This window comes from Oryctolagus cuniculus, chromosome 21 (genome assembly GCF_051225735.1).
Source record: "Oryctolagus cuniculus isolate XC-2025 breed Fujian yellow rabbit chromosome 21, ASM5122573v1, whole genome shotgun sequence".
Taxonomy (NCBI): domain Eukaryota; kingdom Metazoa; phylum Chordata; class Mammalia; order Lagomorpha; family Leporidae; genus Oryctolagus; species Oryctolagus cuniculus.
This window is the reverse complement of record NC_142887.1, coordinates 29380098-29395303: the sequence shown is the minus strand read 5'-3', so window position 1 is coordinate 29395303 and position 15206 is coordinate 29380098. Positions and strand designations below refer to the sequence as shown.

At 53.0% G+C, this 15206-nt stretch overlaps 2 gene segments (V, D, J or C); both read right to left on the bottom strand.

Annotated features, from left to right (window-relative positions):
* Window positions 1-340: 340 nt before the first annotated feature.
* On the bottom strand, window positions 341-2122 carry LOC149119879 (immunoglobulin lambda variable 4-69-like). The segment is given in 2 exon segments: window positions 341-1898; window positions 2009-2122. Coding segments are annotated over 2 exon segments (369 nt in total).
* A 1605-nt stretch (window positions 2123-3727) lies between these two features.
* LOC149119878 (immunoglobulin lambda variable 4-69-like) lies at window positions 3728-4451 on the bottom strand. The segment is given in 2 exon segments: window positions 3728-4251; window positions 4358-4451. Coding segments are annotated over 2 exon segments (378 nt in total).
* Window positions 4452-15206: the final 10755 nt, after the last annotated feature.

Sequence of the window (15206 nt, the reverse complement as noted above, 5' to 3'; positions counted from 1 at the left end):
TCTGGGATCAGCCTCTGTTTGTTCCCAGTTCCTGCATTACCTGTCCCTCCTGTGCTGGGACAAAGGCAGAAGCAGATGCTACAGGCAGGAGGATACGGAACCAAGGGTCAGGACATTCCTCTCTAAGTCATTCTGATCTCCCAGCCCCATCACTGTCCATCACAGCTTAGAACCAAACACACACCACTGCCCACCCTGAGAATAGCAAGTGTATATTTTTATCACTTTGCTTTTCAGTGTTGTAAAAACATAGAATACTACATTACCAGTTTTTTTAAACATTACCCAATTTTATTTATTTATTTATTTATTTATTTATTTATTTTTATTTTTATTTTTTGACAGGCAGAGTGGACAGTGAGAGAGAAAGACAGAGAGAAATGTCTTCCTTTGTCGTTGGATCACCCTCCAATGGCCGCCGCGGCTGGTGCGCTGCGGCCGGTGCACGGCGTTGATCCGATGGCAGGAGCCAGGTGCTTCTCCTGGTCTCTCATGGGGTGCAGGGCCCAAGCACTTGGGCCATCCTCCACTGCACTCCCGGGACACAGCAGAGAGCTGGCCTGGAAGAGGGGCAACTGGGGCAGAATCCAGCACCCCGACCGGGACTAGAACCCAGTGTGCCGGTTCCGCAAGGCGGAGGATTAGCCTAGTGAGCCGCGGCGCCGGCCCTACATTACCAGTTTTGAATACTCTAAATGCTGTCCCCAGCTGTACTCAGGCTGTTGTGCAGTGTGTGTAGAACCAGGCACAACCAGCACTCAGCAGTGTGTGGTGTCACAGGAGGATCTGGTTGAAGCTGATGTTGCAGGTGGTGGGAGATTTCACCAGAGCACTCAGAGTGAGGAGTGAGATGACTGAGCACTCTGCCAGGGAGCAGCAGGTGAGGCTGCCACAGGTATTTTGCAGGTATGGCCAGTCCAATGAAGTCGAGGAGGCACAGTCTTGTCATGTCCTTGCACCCCCCCTCCATGGAGTGATCCCTCAGTCAATTAGCAGGGGGCGACAAGAGTACTTTCTTTTTATTCGACAGGTAGAGTTATAGACAGTGAGTGAGAGAGACAGATAGTAAGGTCTTCCTTCTGTTGGTTCACTCCCCAAATGGCCACCATGAACAGAACTGCGCCAATGAAGACAAGAGCCAGATGCCTCCTCCCAGAATCCCATGCGGGTGCTAGGGTCCATGCCCTTGGGCCATCTTCCACTAACTTCCCAGGCCACAGCAGAGAGCTGGACTGGAAGAGGAGCAGCCAGGACTAGAACCAGTGCCCATATGGGATGCTGGGGATGCAGGCGGAGGATTAACCAAGTGAGCCAGGGGGCCGGCCCCGACGAGTACTTTTGTTTGCATCACATCTGCAGATGTGCACACTCTGTAGGAACTGGGCCCGGCATGTGGTTCCCAGGGAATCGGGGTGGGGAGACCATGGAGGAGCACAATGCATCCTGTTCACTCCTGGGTGGATGAACATAAAACGTATGTGTTTGAGGGATCAGGAAGCCAGACAATCTTTCAAGAGCCATTTGGCAATCTTGGTAAGAGAGAAACAAGTTTTTGTCCCACTTCCCCGTTCATCTGGGTCACTGTGCATACCCACCGCTATAATCTGCACCACAATAGTAGTCGGCTTCGTCATCAGCCTGGACGCTGGGGATGATCAAGTAGCGGTCAGCCCCAGAGCTGGAGCCCGAGAAGCGATCAGGGACCCCGGTCCCCTTGGTGTAGCTTCCATCACTCTTAAGCTGCATCAGGTACCGAGGGGCCTCCCCTTGCTGCTGCTGATACCAGTCAATGGTGTAGGTCTTGTGGGCACTGCTCAGGGTGCAGGTGAGCTTGGCAGAGGCTCCCAGGGCGGCAGACACAGAGGGCGACTGAGTCAGCACAGGCTGGGACAGGGACCCTGAAAGCAAAGACACCGTTACCCAGGAGGAAGCACAGGGAGGGGGCATTGCTCCCAGAGGGTGGAGGAGTTAGGTGACCTGGGGGTCTCGATGTGAGGCCCCTCCTGACCTGTGCACTGGAGGAGGGTGAGGAGGAGAAGGAGCGGGGTGCAGGCCATGGTGCAGACTCCCCAGGGCTCAGCCGAGGCCGACGCTCTGCAGGGCTCTTATCCCCGCCCTGGCCCCAGAGGAGCCTGAGACGTCCTTCATGCAAATCTGTTCCTCTTGGTCTGAGGACCCATGCACCTCTGGGACCCGTGTGCAGCCCCCATGGCTGGGTGTCCTTTGGGGGAGTCCAGGGCCCCTCCTCAGGGGCAGCCCCCACCTGGATTCTCACTTCCGTGTTCTCTTTGCCTCCTCAGTGGGAGCAGCATGTGGCTCCGCCCACTTGACAGGGCGTCCTTGTGGAACGCGGTCTCAGACACCCAGTGCACCCACAGTGAACACACACAGGAGCAGACGTGATCACAGCTGACCACAGTGCCAGTGGGCCCTGAGCACACCTGCTGGTGGCTGAGGACACCAGGCTGTCTCGTCCTCCTGGGCCCCTCACAGCCGAGCCCACAGGGAGCAGGGTGGGGAGTGCTGGGAGAATGATCCCCCTCTGGGAGTGGCACCCTGGAGTCACTGGGAAGTGAGGAGCAACCCAGGGAGGGAAGTAGGAGATTCAGTGAGGTCAGAGCAGAAGGGAGAGGAGCAGCCAGGGTCACACTGCCTAAGACCTCCCCTCCCCCTCGGTCCCCACCAGCAGCCAATTCTGAGTCCAGGGCCAGGGAGCTGTGAGTTATCAGTGAGGCTGGGGAGGCTGCGAGTGCTGCCTGGGTCCCTGGGGAGGAAGCACCTGCTATGGCTTCTCCCTTGCACCATATAACTTTTCTCCAGGGAGCTATAAACAGGAACAGATTGAATCTGCTTCAGACACTGCTCACTCCTGGATGGGTCCACAGCGCCCCCTGGTGGCATGAACCACAGAATGGGAATGACTTGGAGAATTCCCCAGAACGTTCAGCAGTGCTTTTTCTGACAGCCAACATGGAGTTTTGTGTAAATTCCAACTCCTCCAGCTCTCAGCAGATGATTGTTTGTGTTTTTATGTTGATATCTGGAATTTGTAAGTCCTCCATTTCCTGGTCTGCTTTGCGATTGAATCGCCCCAGTGTCTGAATTTTACACAGGGCTTAACTGTTTATAATTTCTGTGGGAACTGTTCTTTTCCATGTCACTTTCTAATATTTAACCTTTCCTATCCAAGGTTTCCATTTATAGCATATTGCTTTTCTTCACAACATTTCCATTTGTTTCCAAAACATCTGAAGGCTTTCTTTAAAAGGATTTAGTGACTGCTGTTGGAAGATCTTGGTTACAAATTGAACATCAACCCCATCTCAGCACTGGAGTCCATATTTGCATTTTCTCACTTATCATCCAAGTCCCGTCTTTCCTAGCTCTTGATGAGCCCAGGGGACTTCTCTTCGTACAGTAGAAGTGTGGACACCGTGTGATGTTGTGCTATGTGTGCAGAATGGTTTCTGTGGTGGAGCATGGAGTAGGGATGCTCACTGACGGCACTGTTGGGTTTGCTCCCCACAGGGCTCCACTGCCATCAGGAGCAAGAAAGCCCAGGGCTGCATGGGGCGGCTTTGCTGCTGTGAGGTGGATATGTATGGTGGAAAGAGAAGGTCATGCCAAGATGGCCGCTCACAATGGAGCCTGCCTGGCAATAGGCAGTAATTTATTAGGGCATAACCACCCCTTGACCAGATTGGCTGCCTCGGCTGTATAAGCTGCTGTACCAACTGAAATTAGCGAGTCTGCAAGCTGCACCGCTTTGGCCTGCTCTCACCCCACTCCCTTGGTCTGTGTGGTGACTCCATGCCTTTTGCCCCAACCACATGATTTCTGAGTGTCCAGGACCTCAGCAGTCTGAGACAATGCGAGCCTTGATCAGAGAACAAAGAAGAGGGTTTTTGTCCCACTTCCTCGTTCAGCTGGGCCACTGTGCATAAACATTACTGCCAGTTACACCACAGATGTAGTCAGCTTCGTCCTCAGCCTGGACGCTGGAGATGATCAAGTAGCGGTCAGCCCCAGAGCTGGAGCCCGAGAAGCGATCAGGGACCCCGGTCCCCTTGGTGTAGCTTCCATCACTCTTAAGCTGCATCAGGTACCGAGGGGCCTCCCCTTGCTGCTGCTGATACCATTCAATATAGTAGGTGCTGTGGGCACTGCTCAGGGTGCAGGTGAGCTTGGCCGAGGCTCCCAGGGTGGCAGATGCAGAGGGCGACTGAGTCAGCACAGGCTGAGACAGGGACCCTGAAAGCAAAGACACCGTTACCCTGGAGGAAGCATGGGGGGCATTGCTCCCAGGAGGTGAGGGAACTAACTGACCCGGGGGTCTTCATGTGAGGCCCCTCCTGACCTGTGCTCTGGAGGAGGGTGAGGAGGAGGAGGAGCGGGGTGCAGGCCATGGTGCAGACTCCCCAGGGCTCAGCCAAGGCCGACGCTCTGCAGGGCTCTTATCCTCGCCCTGGCCCCAGAGGAGACTGGGACATCCTTCATGCAAATCTGCTCCTCTTGCTCTTAGAAACCACATCCCACTGCGACCCGTGTGCAGCCCCCTAGCTGGGGGTCTTTTGCGGCATCCAGGGCCCCTCCTCAGGGGCAGCTCCCATCTTGTCCCTGGCTCATGTACTCACTTTGCCTCCTCAATGGGAGCAGCAGGTGGCTCGGCCCATCTGACAGGGCATCCTCGTGGGATCGCGGGTCTCAGACACCTAGTGCACCTGCAGTGAACACACACAGGAGCAGACGTGATCACAGCTGACCACCGTGCCAGTCGGCCCTGAGCACACCTGCTGGTAGCTGAGGACAGCAGGCTGCCCTCGTCCTTCTGGGCCCCTCACAGCCAAGCCCACAGGGAGTGGGGTCGGGAGCACTGGGAGGATGATTCCCCCCGGGAGTGGCACCCTGGATTCACTGGGAAGTGAGGAGCAGCCCAGGCAGGGAAGTTGGAGATTCACTGAGGTCAGAGCAGAAGGGAGAGGAGCAGCCAGGGTCACACTTGCTGAGTCCTCCCCTCCCCCTCTGTCCCCACCAGCAGCCAATTCTGGCCACTCCCCAATGAGGCTGGGGAGGCTGTGAGTGCTGCCTGGTCCCTGGGGAGGAAGCACCTGCTATGGCTTCTCCTTTTTTTTTTTTTTTTTTTTTTGACAGGCAGAGTGGACAGTGAGAGAGAGAGACAGAGAGAAAGGTCTTCCTTTTGCCGTTGGTTCACCCTCCAACGGCCGCCGCGGCCCGCGCACTGCGGCCAGCGCACCGCGCTGATCCGATGGCAGGAGCCAGGAGCCAGGTGCTTTTCCTGGTCTCCCATGGGGTGCAGGGCCCAAGCACCTGGGCCATCCTCCACTGCACTCCCTGCCCACAGCAGAGGGCTGGCCTGGAAGAGGGGCAACCGGGACAGAATCCGGCGCCCCGACCGGGACTAGAACCCGGTATGCCGGCGCCGCTAGGCAGAGGATTAGCCTAGTAAGCCGCGGCGCCGGCCGGCTTCTCCCTTTTGTCATTTATCTTGTGTCCAGGATGCCATATACAGGAACAATTTGAATTTCCTTCAGACATTGCTCACTCCTGCATGGATGCACAGCGCCCCCTGGTGACATGAACCACGGAATGGCAATGACCTGGAGAATTCCCCAGAATGTTCAACAGCTCTTTTTCCTTCCAGCAAACATGGAATTTTGTTTCTGTTTCACCTCCTCGAGCTTGAAGCAGAAGATTGCTTGTGTTTTGCTGTTTTTATTTGGAATTCTTACGTCCTTTAGTTCCTGGAGTGCTGTGCTATTGAATCTCCCTAGTGTCTGAATTTCATTTTAATATCAACTGTGTTTTTAATTTCTACAGGTATTTTTCCTTTTATGTCATTTTTAATATTTGCACTTTCAGGCTTTCCATATTTGACTTTTATTTCTTTACTTTCACATCATTTGCATTGTTTCAAAAATATTTGAATTTTTTAATTGAAAGGACTTAGTGACTGCTATAGAGTAGATCTCTGTCAGACAACTTGAACATGAACATATCTCAGTATTGGAGTCCGTAGTTTGGATTTTCTAAGTTCTCGTCCATGCACCAGCTTCCCTCATCTTGATGAGCCCAGGGGACTTCTCTTCGTACAGTAGAAGTGTGGACACCGTGTGATGTTGTGCTATGTGTGCAGAATGGTTTCTGTGGTGGAGCATAGAGTAGGGATGCTCACTGACTGCATTGCTAAGCGGCACTGTTGGGTTTGCTCCCCACAGGGCTCCACTGCCATCAGGAGCAAGAAAGCCCAGGGCTGCATGGGGCGGCTTTGCTGCTGTGAGGTGGATATGTATGGTGGAAAGAGAAGGTCATGCCAAGACGGCCACTCACAATGGAGCCTGCCTGGCAACAGGCTGTGATTGGATGGCTTCGGAAACCACATGACAAAGGAGCCTGCCTGGCAATAGGCAGTAATTTATTAGGGCATAACCACCCCTTGACCAGATTGGCTGCCTCGGCTGTATAAGCTGCTGTACCAACTGAAATTAACGAGTCTGCAGGCTGCTCCCCTTTGGCTTGCTCTCACCCAACTCCCTTGGTCTGTGTGTTGACTCCATGCCTCTTGCCCCACCACACTCCTCTTCTTAGAATGAATCCACAGCAGCATCTGATCCCCAATGTGACTGAGAGAGAGAGACAGTGTGTCGGACTTGGCGAAGTTCCCCCTTGATTTTGGCAAGAAGGCTCTTGGGTGTTTTGTGTGCTGCTCGGCTCTGTGAGGGTGAGCACAGAACCCCCTCCTACACCCTTTTCCTTGTCCTTGTCCTCGGTCGAAGTGACCCCAGGTTAGTCACACACCGCCCAGAAGCGTAACGCCACTTCTCGGCTCCCCTTTTACTTTCGGTTTGCCTGTCAGATCCACATAAGGGACTGATCATCCCAGGATTCAGAACCAAGTCATCTTTCCTCACTCGGGAGAGGTGATGCTCTGGAGACACCGTGTGGGCATACGGCCTTGATCTAACGAATCAAGGAAGTCCCCCACTAAGTACAGGACATACTTACGATCGGATACACCACTGTCTGTTTCTCTAACATAGGGAACCCCCTGCATGATGCCATCAGCCACTGAGGTGCTAGGAATCTGTTTAGTTATGGAGGAAGTGCTGTGCATGTCTTTCCTTTGGCTAGAGTTGGCATGGCGTGCCACTCTGAAGTGCTCAAACATGGGAAAGATACCCCCTCTCAGAAACCCACACAGATTACCAAACATAATGAATCTGTGAGTGATAAGAGCCTGTCACTCCAGGCTGCTGCCTCACAGGCAACAACTGATGACTTAGGGAGAGAGAGCTCTGACAGTGAAAGTGACATGACAGCAGACAATGCAGCAATGCCTAGTCAGCCACCCCCCATATACCCGTGGGATGAACTTCGACGACCTTGAGGCAATAACCCATGCGAGGTCATCCCATCTGCACCCAGTGAGGATCCCTACATTTGTGGCAGTCCTCAGGAACCCCAGGCTCTCAGAGCAGCTGCTAGACCCCATGCCACCATATGTTTGCCATTAATGTAGGAGCAGACGCAGAATTCAAGCCCTGGATTCCAACGCCCATAAAAGGCTTCTGCTAACCAAGGGCCAAAAATATGCTTGTGTCTTTCCAAAAAATGTGGGACAGCCCATTTGGGTACAGCCAGAAACATCAAGTGTGCAACTGACAGCCAACCGGAACCAGCTGAACAAGACTGAGAGTTCACCTTGTTACTGGACACACCTGCTACCGATTGTCAAGCTGATGCCCTATCATTCTGCCCTGAGGAACTGCCCATAGCCGCATAGACACTGTTTTATACCCCACTAGCTCTGGTCAACCAAAGGGCCCACAGCCTGCGTGCGGTCACGCCATTCCTGATTACCATTGTTCCTCATTCCTACCCCCATCTGAGCAAGCACTCCTGTGGTCTCCTGTTTTGAGCACTTGTTAGTCAACGATGGGTAAGATCCCCTGGGGGACAACCTAAGACAGGCACAGCTGTATACGGAGACCACATGGAAATGGAGTCAACAATGGTATGGCCAAGAATCATGCCTCCCATTGCTCAAAAATAAATGAAAAGGGAGAAATGTGGTGGAATGAGAAGGCCGTGCCAAGATGGCCACTGGCAAAGGAGCCTGCCTGGCAACAGGCTGTGGTTGATGACTATAGAAACCACATGGCAAAGGAGCCTGCCTGGCAACAGGCTGTGGTTGGTTAGGGCATAAACCACCCCTTGACTGGATTGGCTGCCTCGACTATATAAGCTGCTATACCAATTGAAATAAATAAGTCTGCGGGCTGCTCACGTCTGGCCTGCTTTAACCCACTCCTGGGGTCTCTGTCCTGACTCCACGACTCTTGCCCCCACCAAGCTTCTCCTCTCAGAACGAATCCACAGCAACAGATGTGGAATTCACCTCCCTGTGTGGTTAATGTGGCTGCCCTGCAGCAGGTAGGAGACTGGACTAATGAACTGGTGTCTTCTCTTTCCACAACTCCACAACCGGTACTGTATTAAATGCTTTACTTATCTGAATGACAGTGTGAAAGATAAAAGACAGACAGAGAGAGAGTGACAGAAAATGATCTCCATTTGCAGCCTCACTATGCAAAGGTCCCCAGCACTCAGAGCTGGCCCAGGCCAAAGCCAGGAGCCCAGAACTCAACACCAATCTACCCCATAGGAGGAAGGCCCTGAGTACAGGGATTGTAATCTGTTGGTGTCTCCGTGGTGCATATTAGCAGGAATCAGGATCCTAAGCTGAGTCATGTACTGGAGTACAAGGCTGCACTATGGGATTGTCACCCAAGTTCAAGTCCACCACTCTATGCTCTCCCACCCTTCCCCACCCAGCACTGCTTTATCCCAGGACAGACTCGGGCTCAGCTCCTCCCCAGGCCCAACAGACACCATGGACACTCCTGCAGGGCAGCCTCGCTCAGCTTCTCCTCCTGACCCAGCCTCATTGCTGAGGGCTGGAGGCTGCAGCTCAGATCCCCACGGGGCACAGCAGTGACAGGCGAGGGGAAGGAATTGGGGCTCTCACTGTCCCCGACTGCACTCTGTGCTCAGGCCTGCTGATGCCTGGTGAGGATGGGGGCTCAGGTGTACACTGGACCCCACTGACATGAAACCACTGGGCACTGGGCCACTCCTGCTTCTGCTGGGCAGGGGATGGAAGATGATCCTGTGCTCCGCACAGCAGAGTCTTCTGGAGGGGCAGAGTGGGTGGACACTGTGCATTCTGGGCTGCTGTTGACAGTGTCCTGTCCATGCCCCACAGCTCATGGATGACTGCAAAGGCGAGTTGTGGGTTTCACTTCTTTTTCCATTCAAATGTACAACCTCTATGGAAGCAAATTCAACTGTAACCTCTAATGTTTGAGAGATAAGTTTTTGAGTGCATTGTGGTTTAAAAAAATAGATTCCATGGCTGAAGGCCCACCTGGGAGCTCTTGGCAAAGAGAGATTCTGAGGCTGAATCCAATCCATGAGTTGTAGGGGTGGAGCTGGCCCAAACCCCGCCCCCTTTTTGAATCCCTGCCAGGTGTCCCTGCTGCAGGGTCTCTGGGTGAGATGAGGGATGCAGAAGAAAAAAAATTCAGATGATGACAAAGAGAAGAGAAAGAAGCCCCTAACGTGCGGTGCAGACATTCAGTGGATGGATGAACAGCTCTGGTTCAGAATCAGTTTTGAGTGAAACAAAGAGATCTATTTATCATCATGGATCTGAGCAATGCTAAACTGAATCAGAGTGATATTCCACTACACAAACACACGAAGCGTCAGAATGAATGAAGCGACAAGATCCACTCTTCAGGAAGCGAACTGCAGGGCTGACTTTATGGTGACTCCTCTATTTCACTTTCCATTTTCTTAAAAATGTATTGCATGTCATTTTCCGTCTTCTGCATGGATAAAGTTCCTCCTGCAAGGAAACAATTTCTCTTATTGCCCCTTGCACCCAAATCAGGCACAGAAGACAGTGAGAATTTGGAAAGCAGAAGAGGCTTGAAGGAGTTGCCTCCATAAGCACACCTGTTCCTGAGCTCTGTCTCCATTTATGCAGGCGTTCTTCCTACCCTGTTGGTAGTATTCTAGTGTCTTACGTCAGAGCATCCTTAGGCTGTTCTAGATGAGGCCATGGAAATGGATCTGGAGGAAGCAGCAGTGAAGGCACCCTGAGCCTCATCTGGACGTGGGAGCACCTGGAAAACTCTTCCCATGCCCACGGACTAACAGTGTGGTCGCCCACGTGAGCCAGGATCTGTTACATGACTTCACTATCATGACTGCTGTGTCCTCTGTGGGTGTCTGGCTCTGAGTCTTCCCAGAAACCTCTGGGCAGCAATCATGAGCCTTCTTGCACTCTCCTTGCAATGTACAAATAGGAAGGAAAGAGAGAGAGAAAGAGAGAGAGAAAGAGAGAGAGAAAGAGAGAAAGAGAGAGAGAGAGAAAGAGAGAGAGAGAGAGAAAGAGAGAGAGAGAGAGAAAGAAAGAAAGAAAGGAAGGAAGGAAGGAAGGAAGGAAGGAAGGAAGGAAGGAAGGAAGGAAGGAAGGAAGGAAGGAAGGAAGGGGGGAAAAAAGAAAACATGATGATTTCTGAGTGTTCAGGACCTCAGCAGTCAGAGACCATGCGACAGCCTTGATCAGAGAACAAAGAAGGGGGTTTTTGTCCCACTTCCTCGTTCAGCTGGGTCACTGTGTGTACACATTGCTAACAGGTACACCACAGATGTAGTCGGCTTCGTCCTCAGCCTGGATGCTGGAGATGATCAAGCAGTGGTCAGCCCCAGAGCAGGAGCCCGAGAAACGATCAGGGACCCCGGTCCCCTTGGTGTAGCTTCCATCACTCTTTTTTTTTTTTTTGACAGGCGGAGTGGACAGTGAGAGAGAGAGAGACAGAGAGAAAGGTCTTCCTTTGCCATTGGTTTACCCTCCAATGGCTGCCACGGCCGGCGCAATGCGGCCAGTGCACAGCGCTGATGCGATGGCAGGAGCCAGGTACTTCTCCTGGTCTCCCATGGGGTGCAGGGCCCAAGTACTTGGGCCATCCTCCACTGCACTCCCTGGCCACAGTAGAGAGCTGGCCTGGAAAAGGGGCAACCGGGACAGAATCCGGCGCCCCGACCAGGAGTAGAACCCGGTGTGCCGCGACGCAAGGCGGAGGATTAGCCTAGGGAGCCGTGGCGCCGGCCGCTTCCATCACTCTTAAGCCACATCAGGTACCGAGGGGACTCCCCTGACTGCTGCTGATGCCATTCAATATAGTAGGTCTGTGGACACTGCTCAGGGTGCAGGTGAGCTTGGCCGAGGCTCCCAGGGTGGCAGACGCAGAGGGCGACTGAGTCAGCACAGGCTGGGACAGGGACCCTGAAAGCAAAGACACCGTTACCCTGAGGAAGCACGGGGAGGGGGCATTGCTCCCAGGAGGTGGGAGAGTTAGGTGACCCGGGGGTCTTGATGTGAGGCCCCTCCTGACCTGTGCACTGAGAGTGAGGAAGAGGAGGTGCAGGGTGCAGACCATGGTGCAGACTCCCCAGGGCTCAGCCAAGGCCAAAGCTCTGCAGGGCTCTTATCCCCGCCCTGGCCCTGAGGAGCCTGAGACGTCCTTCATGCAAATCTGCTCCTCTTGCTCTGAGCACCCATGCCCCATTTTGACACCATGTGCAGCCCCCATGGCTGGGTGTCCTTTGGGGGAGTCCCGGGCCACTACTCAGGGTAGCCCCCACCTCATCCCTGGCTTCCGTGTTCTCTTTGCCTCCTCAGTGGGAGCAGCAGGTGGCTCCGCCCACTTGACAGGGCATCCTCATGGAACACAGTCTCAGACACCCACCGCACCCGCAGTGAATACACACAGGAGGAGACATGATCATAGCCAGCCACTGTGCCAGTCGGCCCCGAGCACACCTGCTGGTGGCTGAGGATGCCAGGCTGCCTCGTCCTCCTGAGCCCCTCACAGCTGAGCCCACAGGGAACAGGGTTGGGAGCGCTGGGAGAATGACCCCCCTTGGGAGGGGCGCCCTGGATTCACTGGGAGTGAGGAGCAACCCAGGAACAGCAAGTGGGAGATTCAGTGAGGTCAGAGTAGAGGGAGAGGAGCAGCCAGGGTCACACTGCCTAAGACCTCCCCTCCCCCTCCGTCCCCACCTGCAGCCAATTCTGAGTCCAGGGTCAGGGAGCTGTGAGTTATCAGTGAGGCTGGGGAGGCTGGGAGTGCTGCCTGGGTCTCTGGGGAGGAAGCACCTGCTATGGCTTCTCCCTGTTGTCATTTAGTTTATGTCCAGGACCCTATAACGAGCAACAGTTTTCTTTTAAATTTTTTATAGAAAACTTTTATTGAATAAGTCTAAATTTCAAAAAACAACTTTTGGATTATAGCGGATCTTTCCTCCATAACCACCCTCCCACCCACAAATCATCCCATCTCCTACTCCCTCTCCCATCCCAATCTTCATTAAGATTTATTTTTAATTATATTTCTATACAGAAGATCAACCTGATACTAAAAGATTCAACATTTTGCACCCACACAGACACACAAAGTATAAAATACCATGTGAAGACTAGATTTACCATCAATTCTCATAGCACAACACATTAAGGACAGAGGTCCTACTTGGGGAGCAAGTGCACAGTGACTCCTGTTGTTGATTTAACAATTGACACTCTTATTTATGATGTCAGTGATCACCCGAGGCTCTTGTCATGAGCTGCCAAGGCTATGGAAGACTCTTGAGTCCACAAACTCGGATCTTATTTAGCCAAGGCCATAATCAGAGTGGAAGTTCTCTCCTCCTTTCAGGGAAAGGTACCTCCTTCTTTGATGGCCCCTTCTTTCTACCATAATCTGGCTCACAGAGATCTTTCATTGAGGTCATTTTTGCCACAGTGTCTTGACTTCCCATGCCTGAAATGCTCTCATGGGCTTTTTAGCCAGATCCAAATGCCTTAAGGGCTGATTCTGAGGCCAGAGTCCAGCAACACTTTCAATCTGCATCAAACACTGCTCACTGCTGCATGGATGCACAGCGCCCCCTGGTGACAGGAACCACAGAATGGGAATGACCTGGAGAATGCCCCAGAATGTTCAGCAGCTCTTTTTCCCTTTGAACAAACATGGAATTTTGTTTTCCGTTCCACCTCCTCCAGCTCAAGCAGATTATTTTTTTGTGTTTTGCTGTTGTTATTCGGAATTTGTAGGTTTTTCATTTCCTGGCCTGCTGTGCCATTGAATCTCCACATGTCTGAATTTCAGTTTAAGTATTAACTTTGTTTTTATTTCTATGAAAATTTTTCTTTTTTATGTCACTTTCAAAAAACACACTTTCATAATTTACACCTGGTTTCCATGTATGCCTTATATGTTATACTTCCACATCTTTTCCATTTGTTTCTAAAGCATTAGACATTCACTATTGAAAGGATTTAGTGACAGCTCTTGGGAGGTCTCTGTCACACAACTTGAACGTCAACATCGTCTCAGCACTGGAGTCCGAGGTTTGCATTTTCATTTCTCATCCATGTCCCAGCTTATTGCAGAATGCACAGGGCTGTGCCCTGGGCTCTGAGACCTCCTCTGTCTCTGCCTTCCCCAGATGCCCTGGGTGGCTCAGGGTCAGGCTGCACCTGTGTGTGTCACTGGCCCCTGGTCCTGGGCACAGCCTGCTGCACTGAACTTGCACTCAGAGGTCTCCACAGATATTCACCACTAAAGATGCTCAGAGCCCATGGCTGAGGAACCGGGGTTTTTGTCTCACTTCCTCATCGTCTGAAGCACTGTGTGCATGGAGGCTGCTCTCAGTAGCATGAGCAGTAACACAGTAATAGTCGGCCTCGTCCTCGGGCTGCAGCCCAGAGATGCTCAGGACACCTGCATTCTCTGAGGTGTCCTTGGATCCAGAGAAGCGGCTGTGCACCCCGGAGCCCTGGTGTTTAAATTCTTCTGTGTGGTAGGTCAGGAGATACCTGGGAGGCCTCCCTGGCACCTGCTGGAGCCACACTAAAGGGTACTTGCCAACACTGTAGCCAGTGCTCAGGGTGCAGGTGAGTCTGGCTGTTGTGCCCAGAGATGCAGACAGGGAGGGTGGCTGAGTCAGCACAGGCTGGGAGAGGGAACCTGCAGACACAGACACACGGGGAGGGGGCAGAGGTCAGGCTCACGTCCCTCAGGGCTCTGAGCAAGGGGTCTGAGCCAGGCTGGGACCTGGTCCCCAGGGCCGTCCCTACCTGTGCAGTGAGAGAGGAGCAGCAGGAGCAGAGGAGCCCAGGCCATGGTGGTCACAGCCCCTGACGCCCACAGTGGGCTGTGCTGCCCCAGGCCTCCTTTTCTTCCCCAGCCTGTGCCAGAGGAGGGCTGCACATGCAAATGAGGCCCCACCCAGTGCCTGCCCCGCCCCTCCCTGAGCCCTGGTGCTGGGGCTCAGCTCCCACTGCAGACTACGAGGAAGAGGGTTTGTTGTCCTCCCTGGGGATGCCTTGAGGGAGAGGAAGCACCTGTGAGACAACACAAAGGTTCTTGCTCAGGACACTCTACCAAGTTTCAAGGGAACAGCTGCTGCATCCCCAGGAGTGAGCACAGGGTAACACAGGACAGTCCCACAGCGCCCCCTACTGGTGACAGTGCATACACTTCCCCATGACCCAGAGACCTGAGGACCACAGATATTCTGCAGCTCACCAGTCACTGTGCCCATTCACACACTCACAGCCTGATTGTGGAAGCTGGGACCTGATAATCTGTGCAGTTACTGTGCTTCTAACTCCCTGTATCTGACCTACACATAGGGCACAAAGTAAGTTGTCAGCAGTTATTTAATTATTTATTGGAAAGTGCAATGGAAGGAGGGAGAGAGAGTAGTGAGAGGGAGAGCAAGGGAGAAGAGAGAGAGAGGTAGAGACAGAGAGAGAGAGAGAGAGAGAGAGAGAGAGAGAGAGAGAGATCCTCTGATCTGTGGTTCACTCCAAATGTGCAAAACAGGGCTGAGCCAGGCTGAAGGCAGGAGCCCACAGCTACACTCAGGGCTTCAACATGAGTGACAGGAACCCAAGTATTTGGGCAGCTCCTGCGGCCCCCAGGCCATGTGCAGGAAGCTGGGTCAGGGGCAGAGCAGGACTTGATCCCAGGCCCCCTGGTTGAGATGCTGGAACTCCAAATGTGTACCATTTTCAAAGATCTGTTTATTTATTTGAAAGTTTGAGTTAG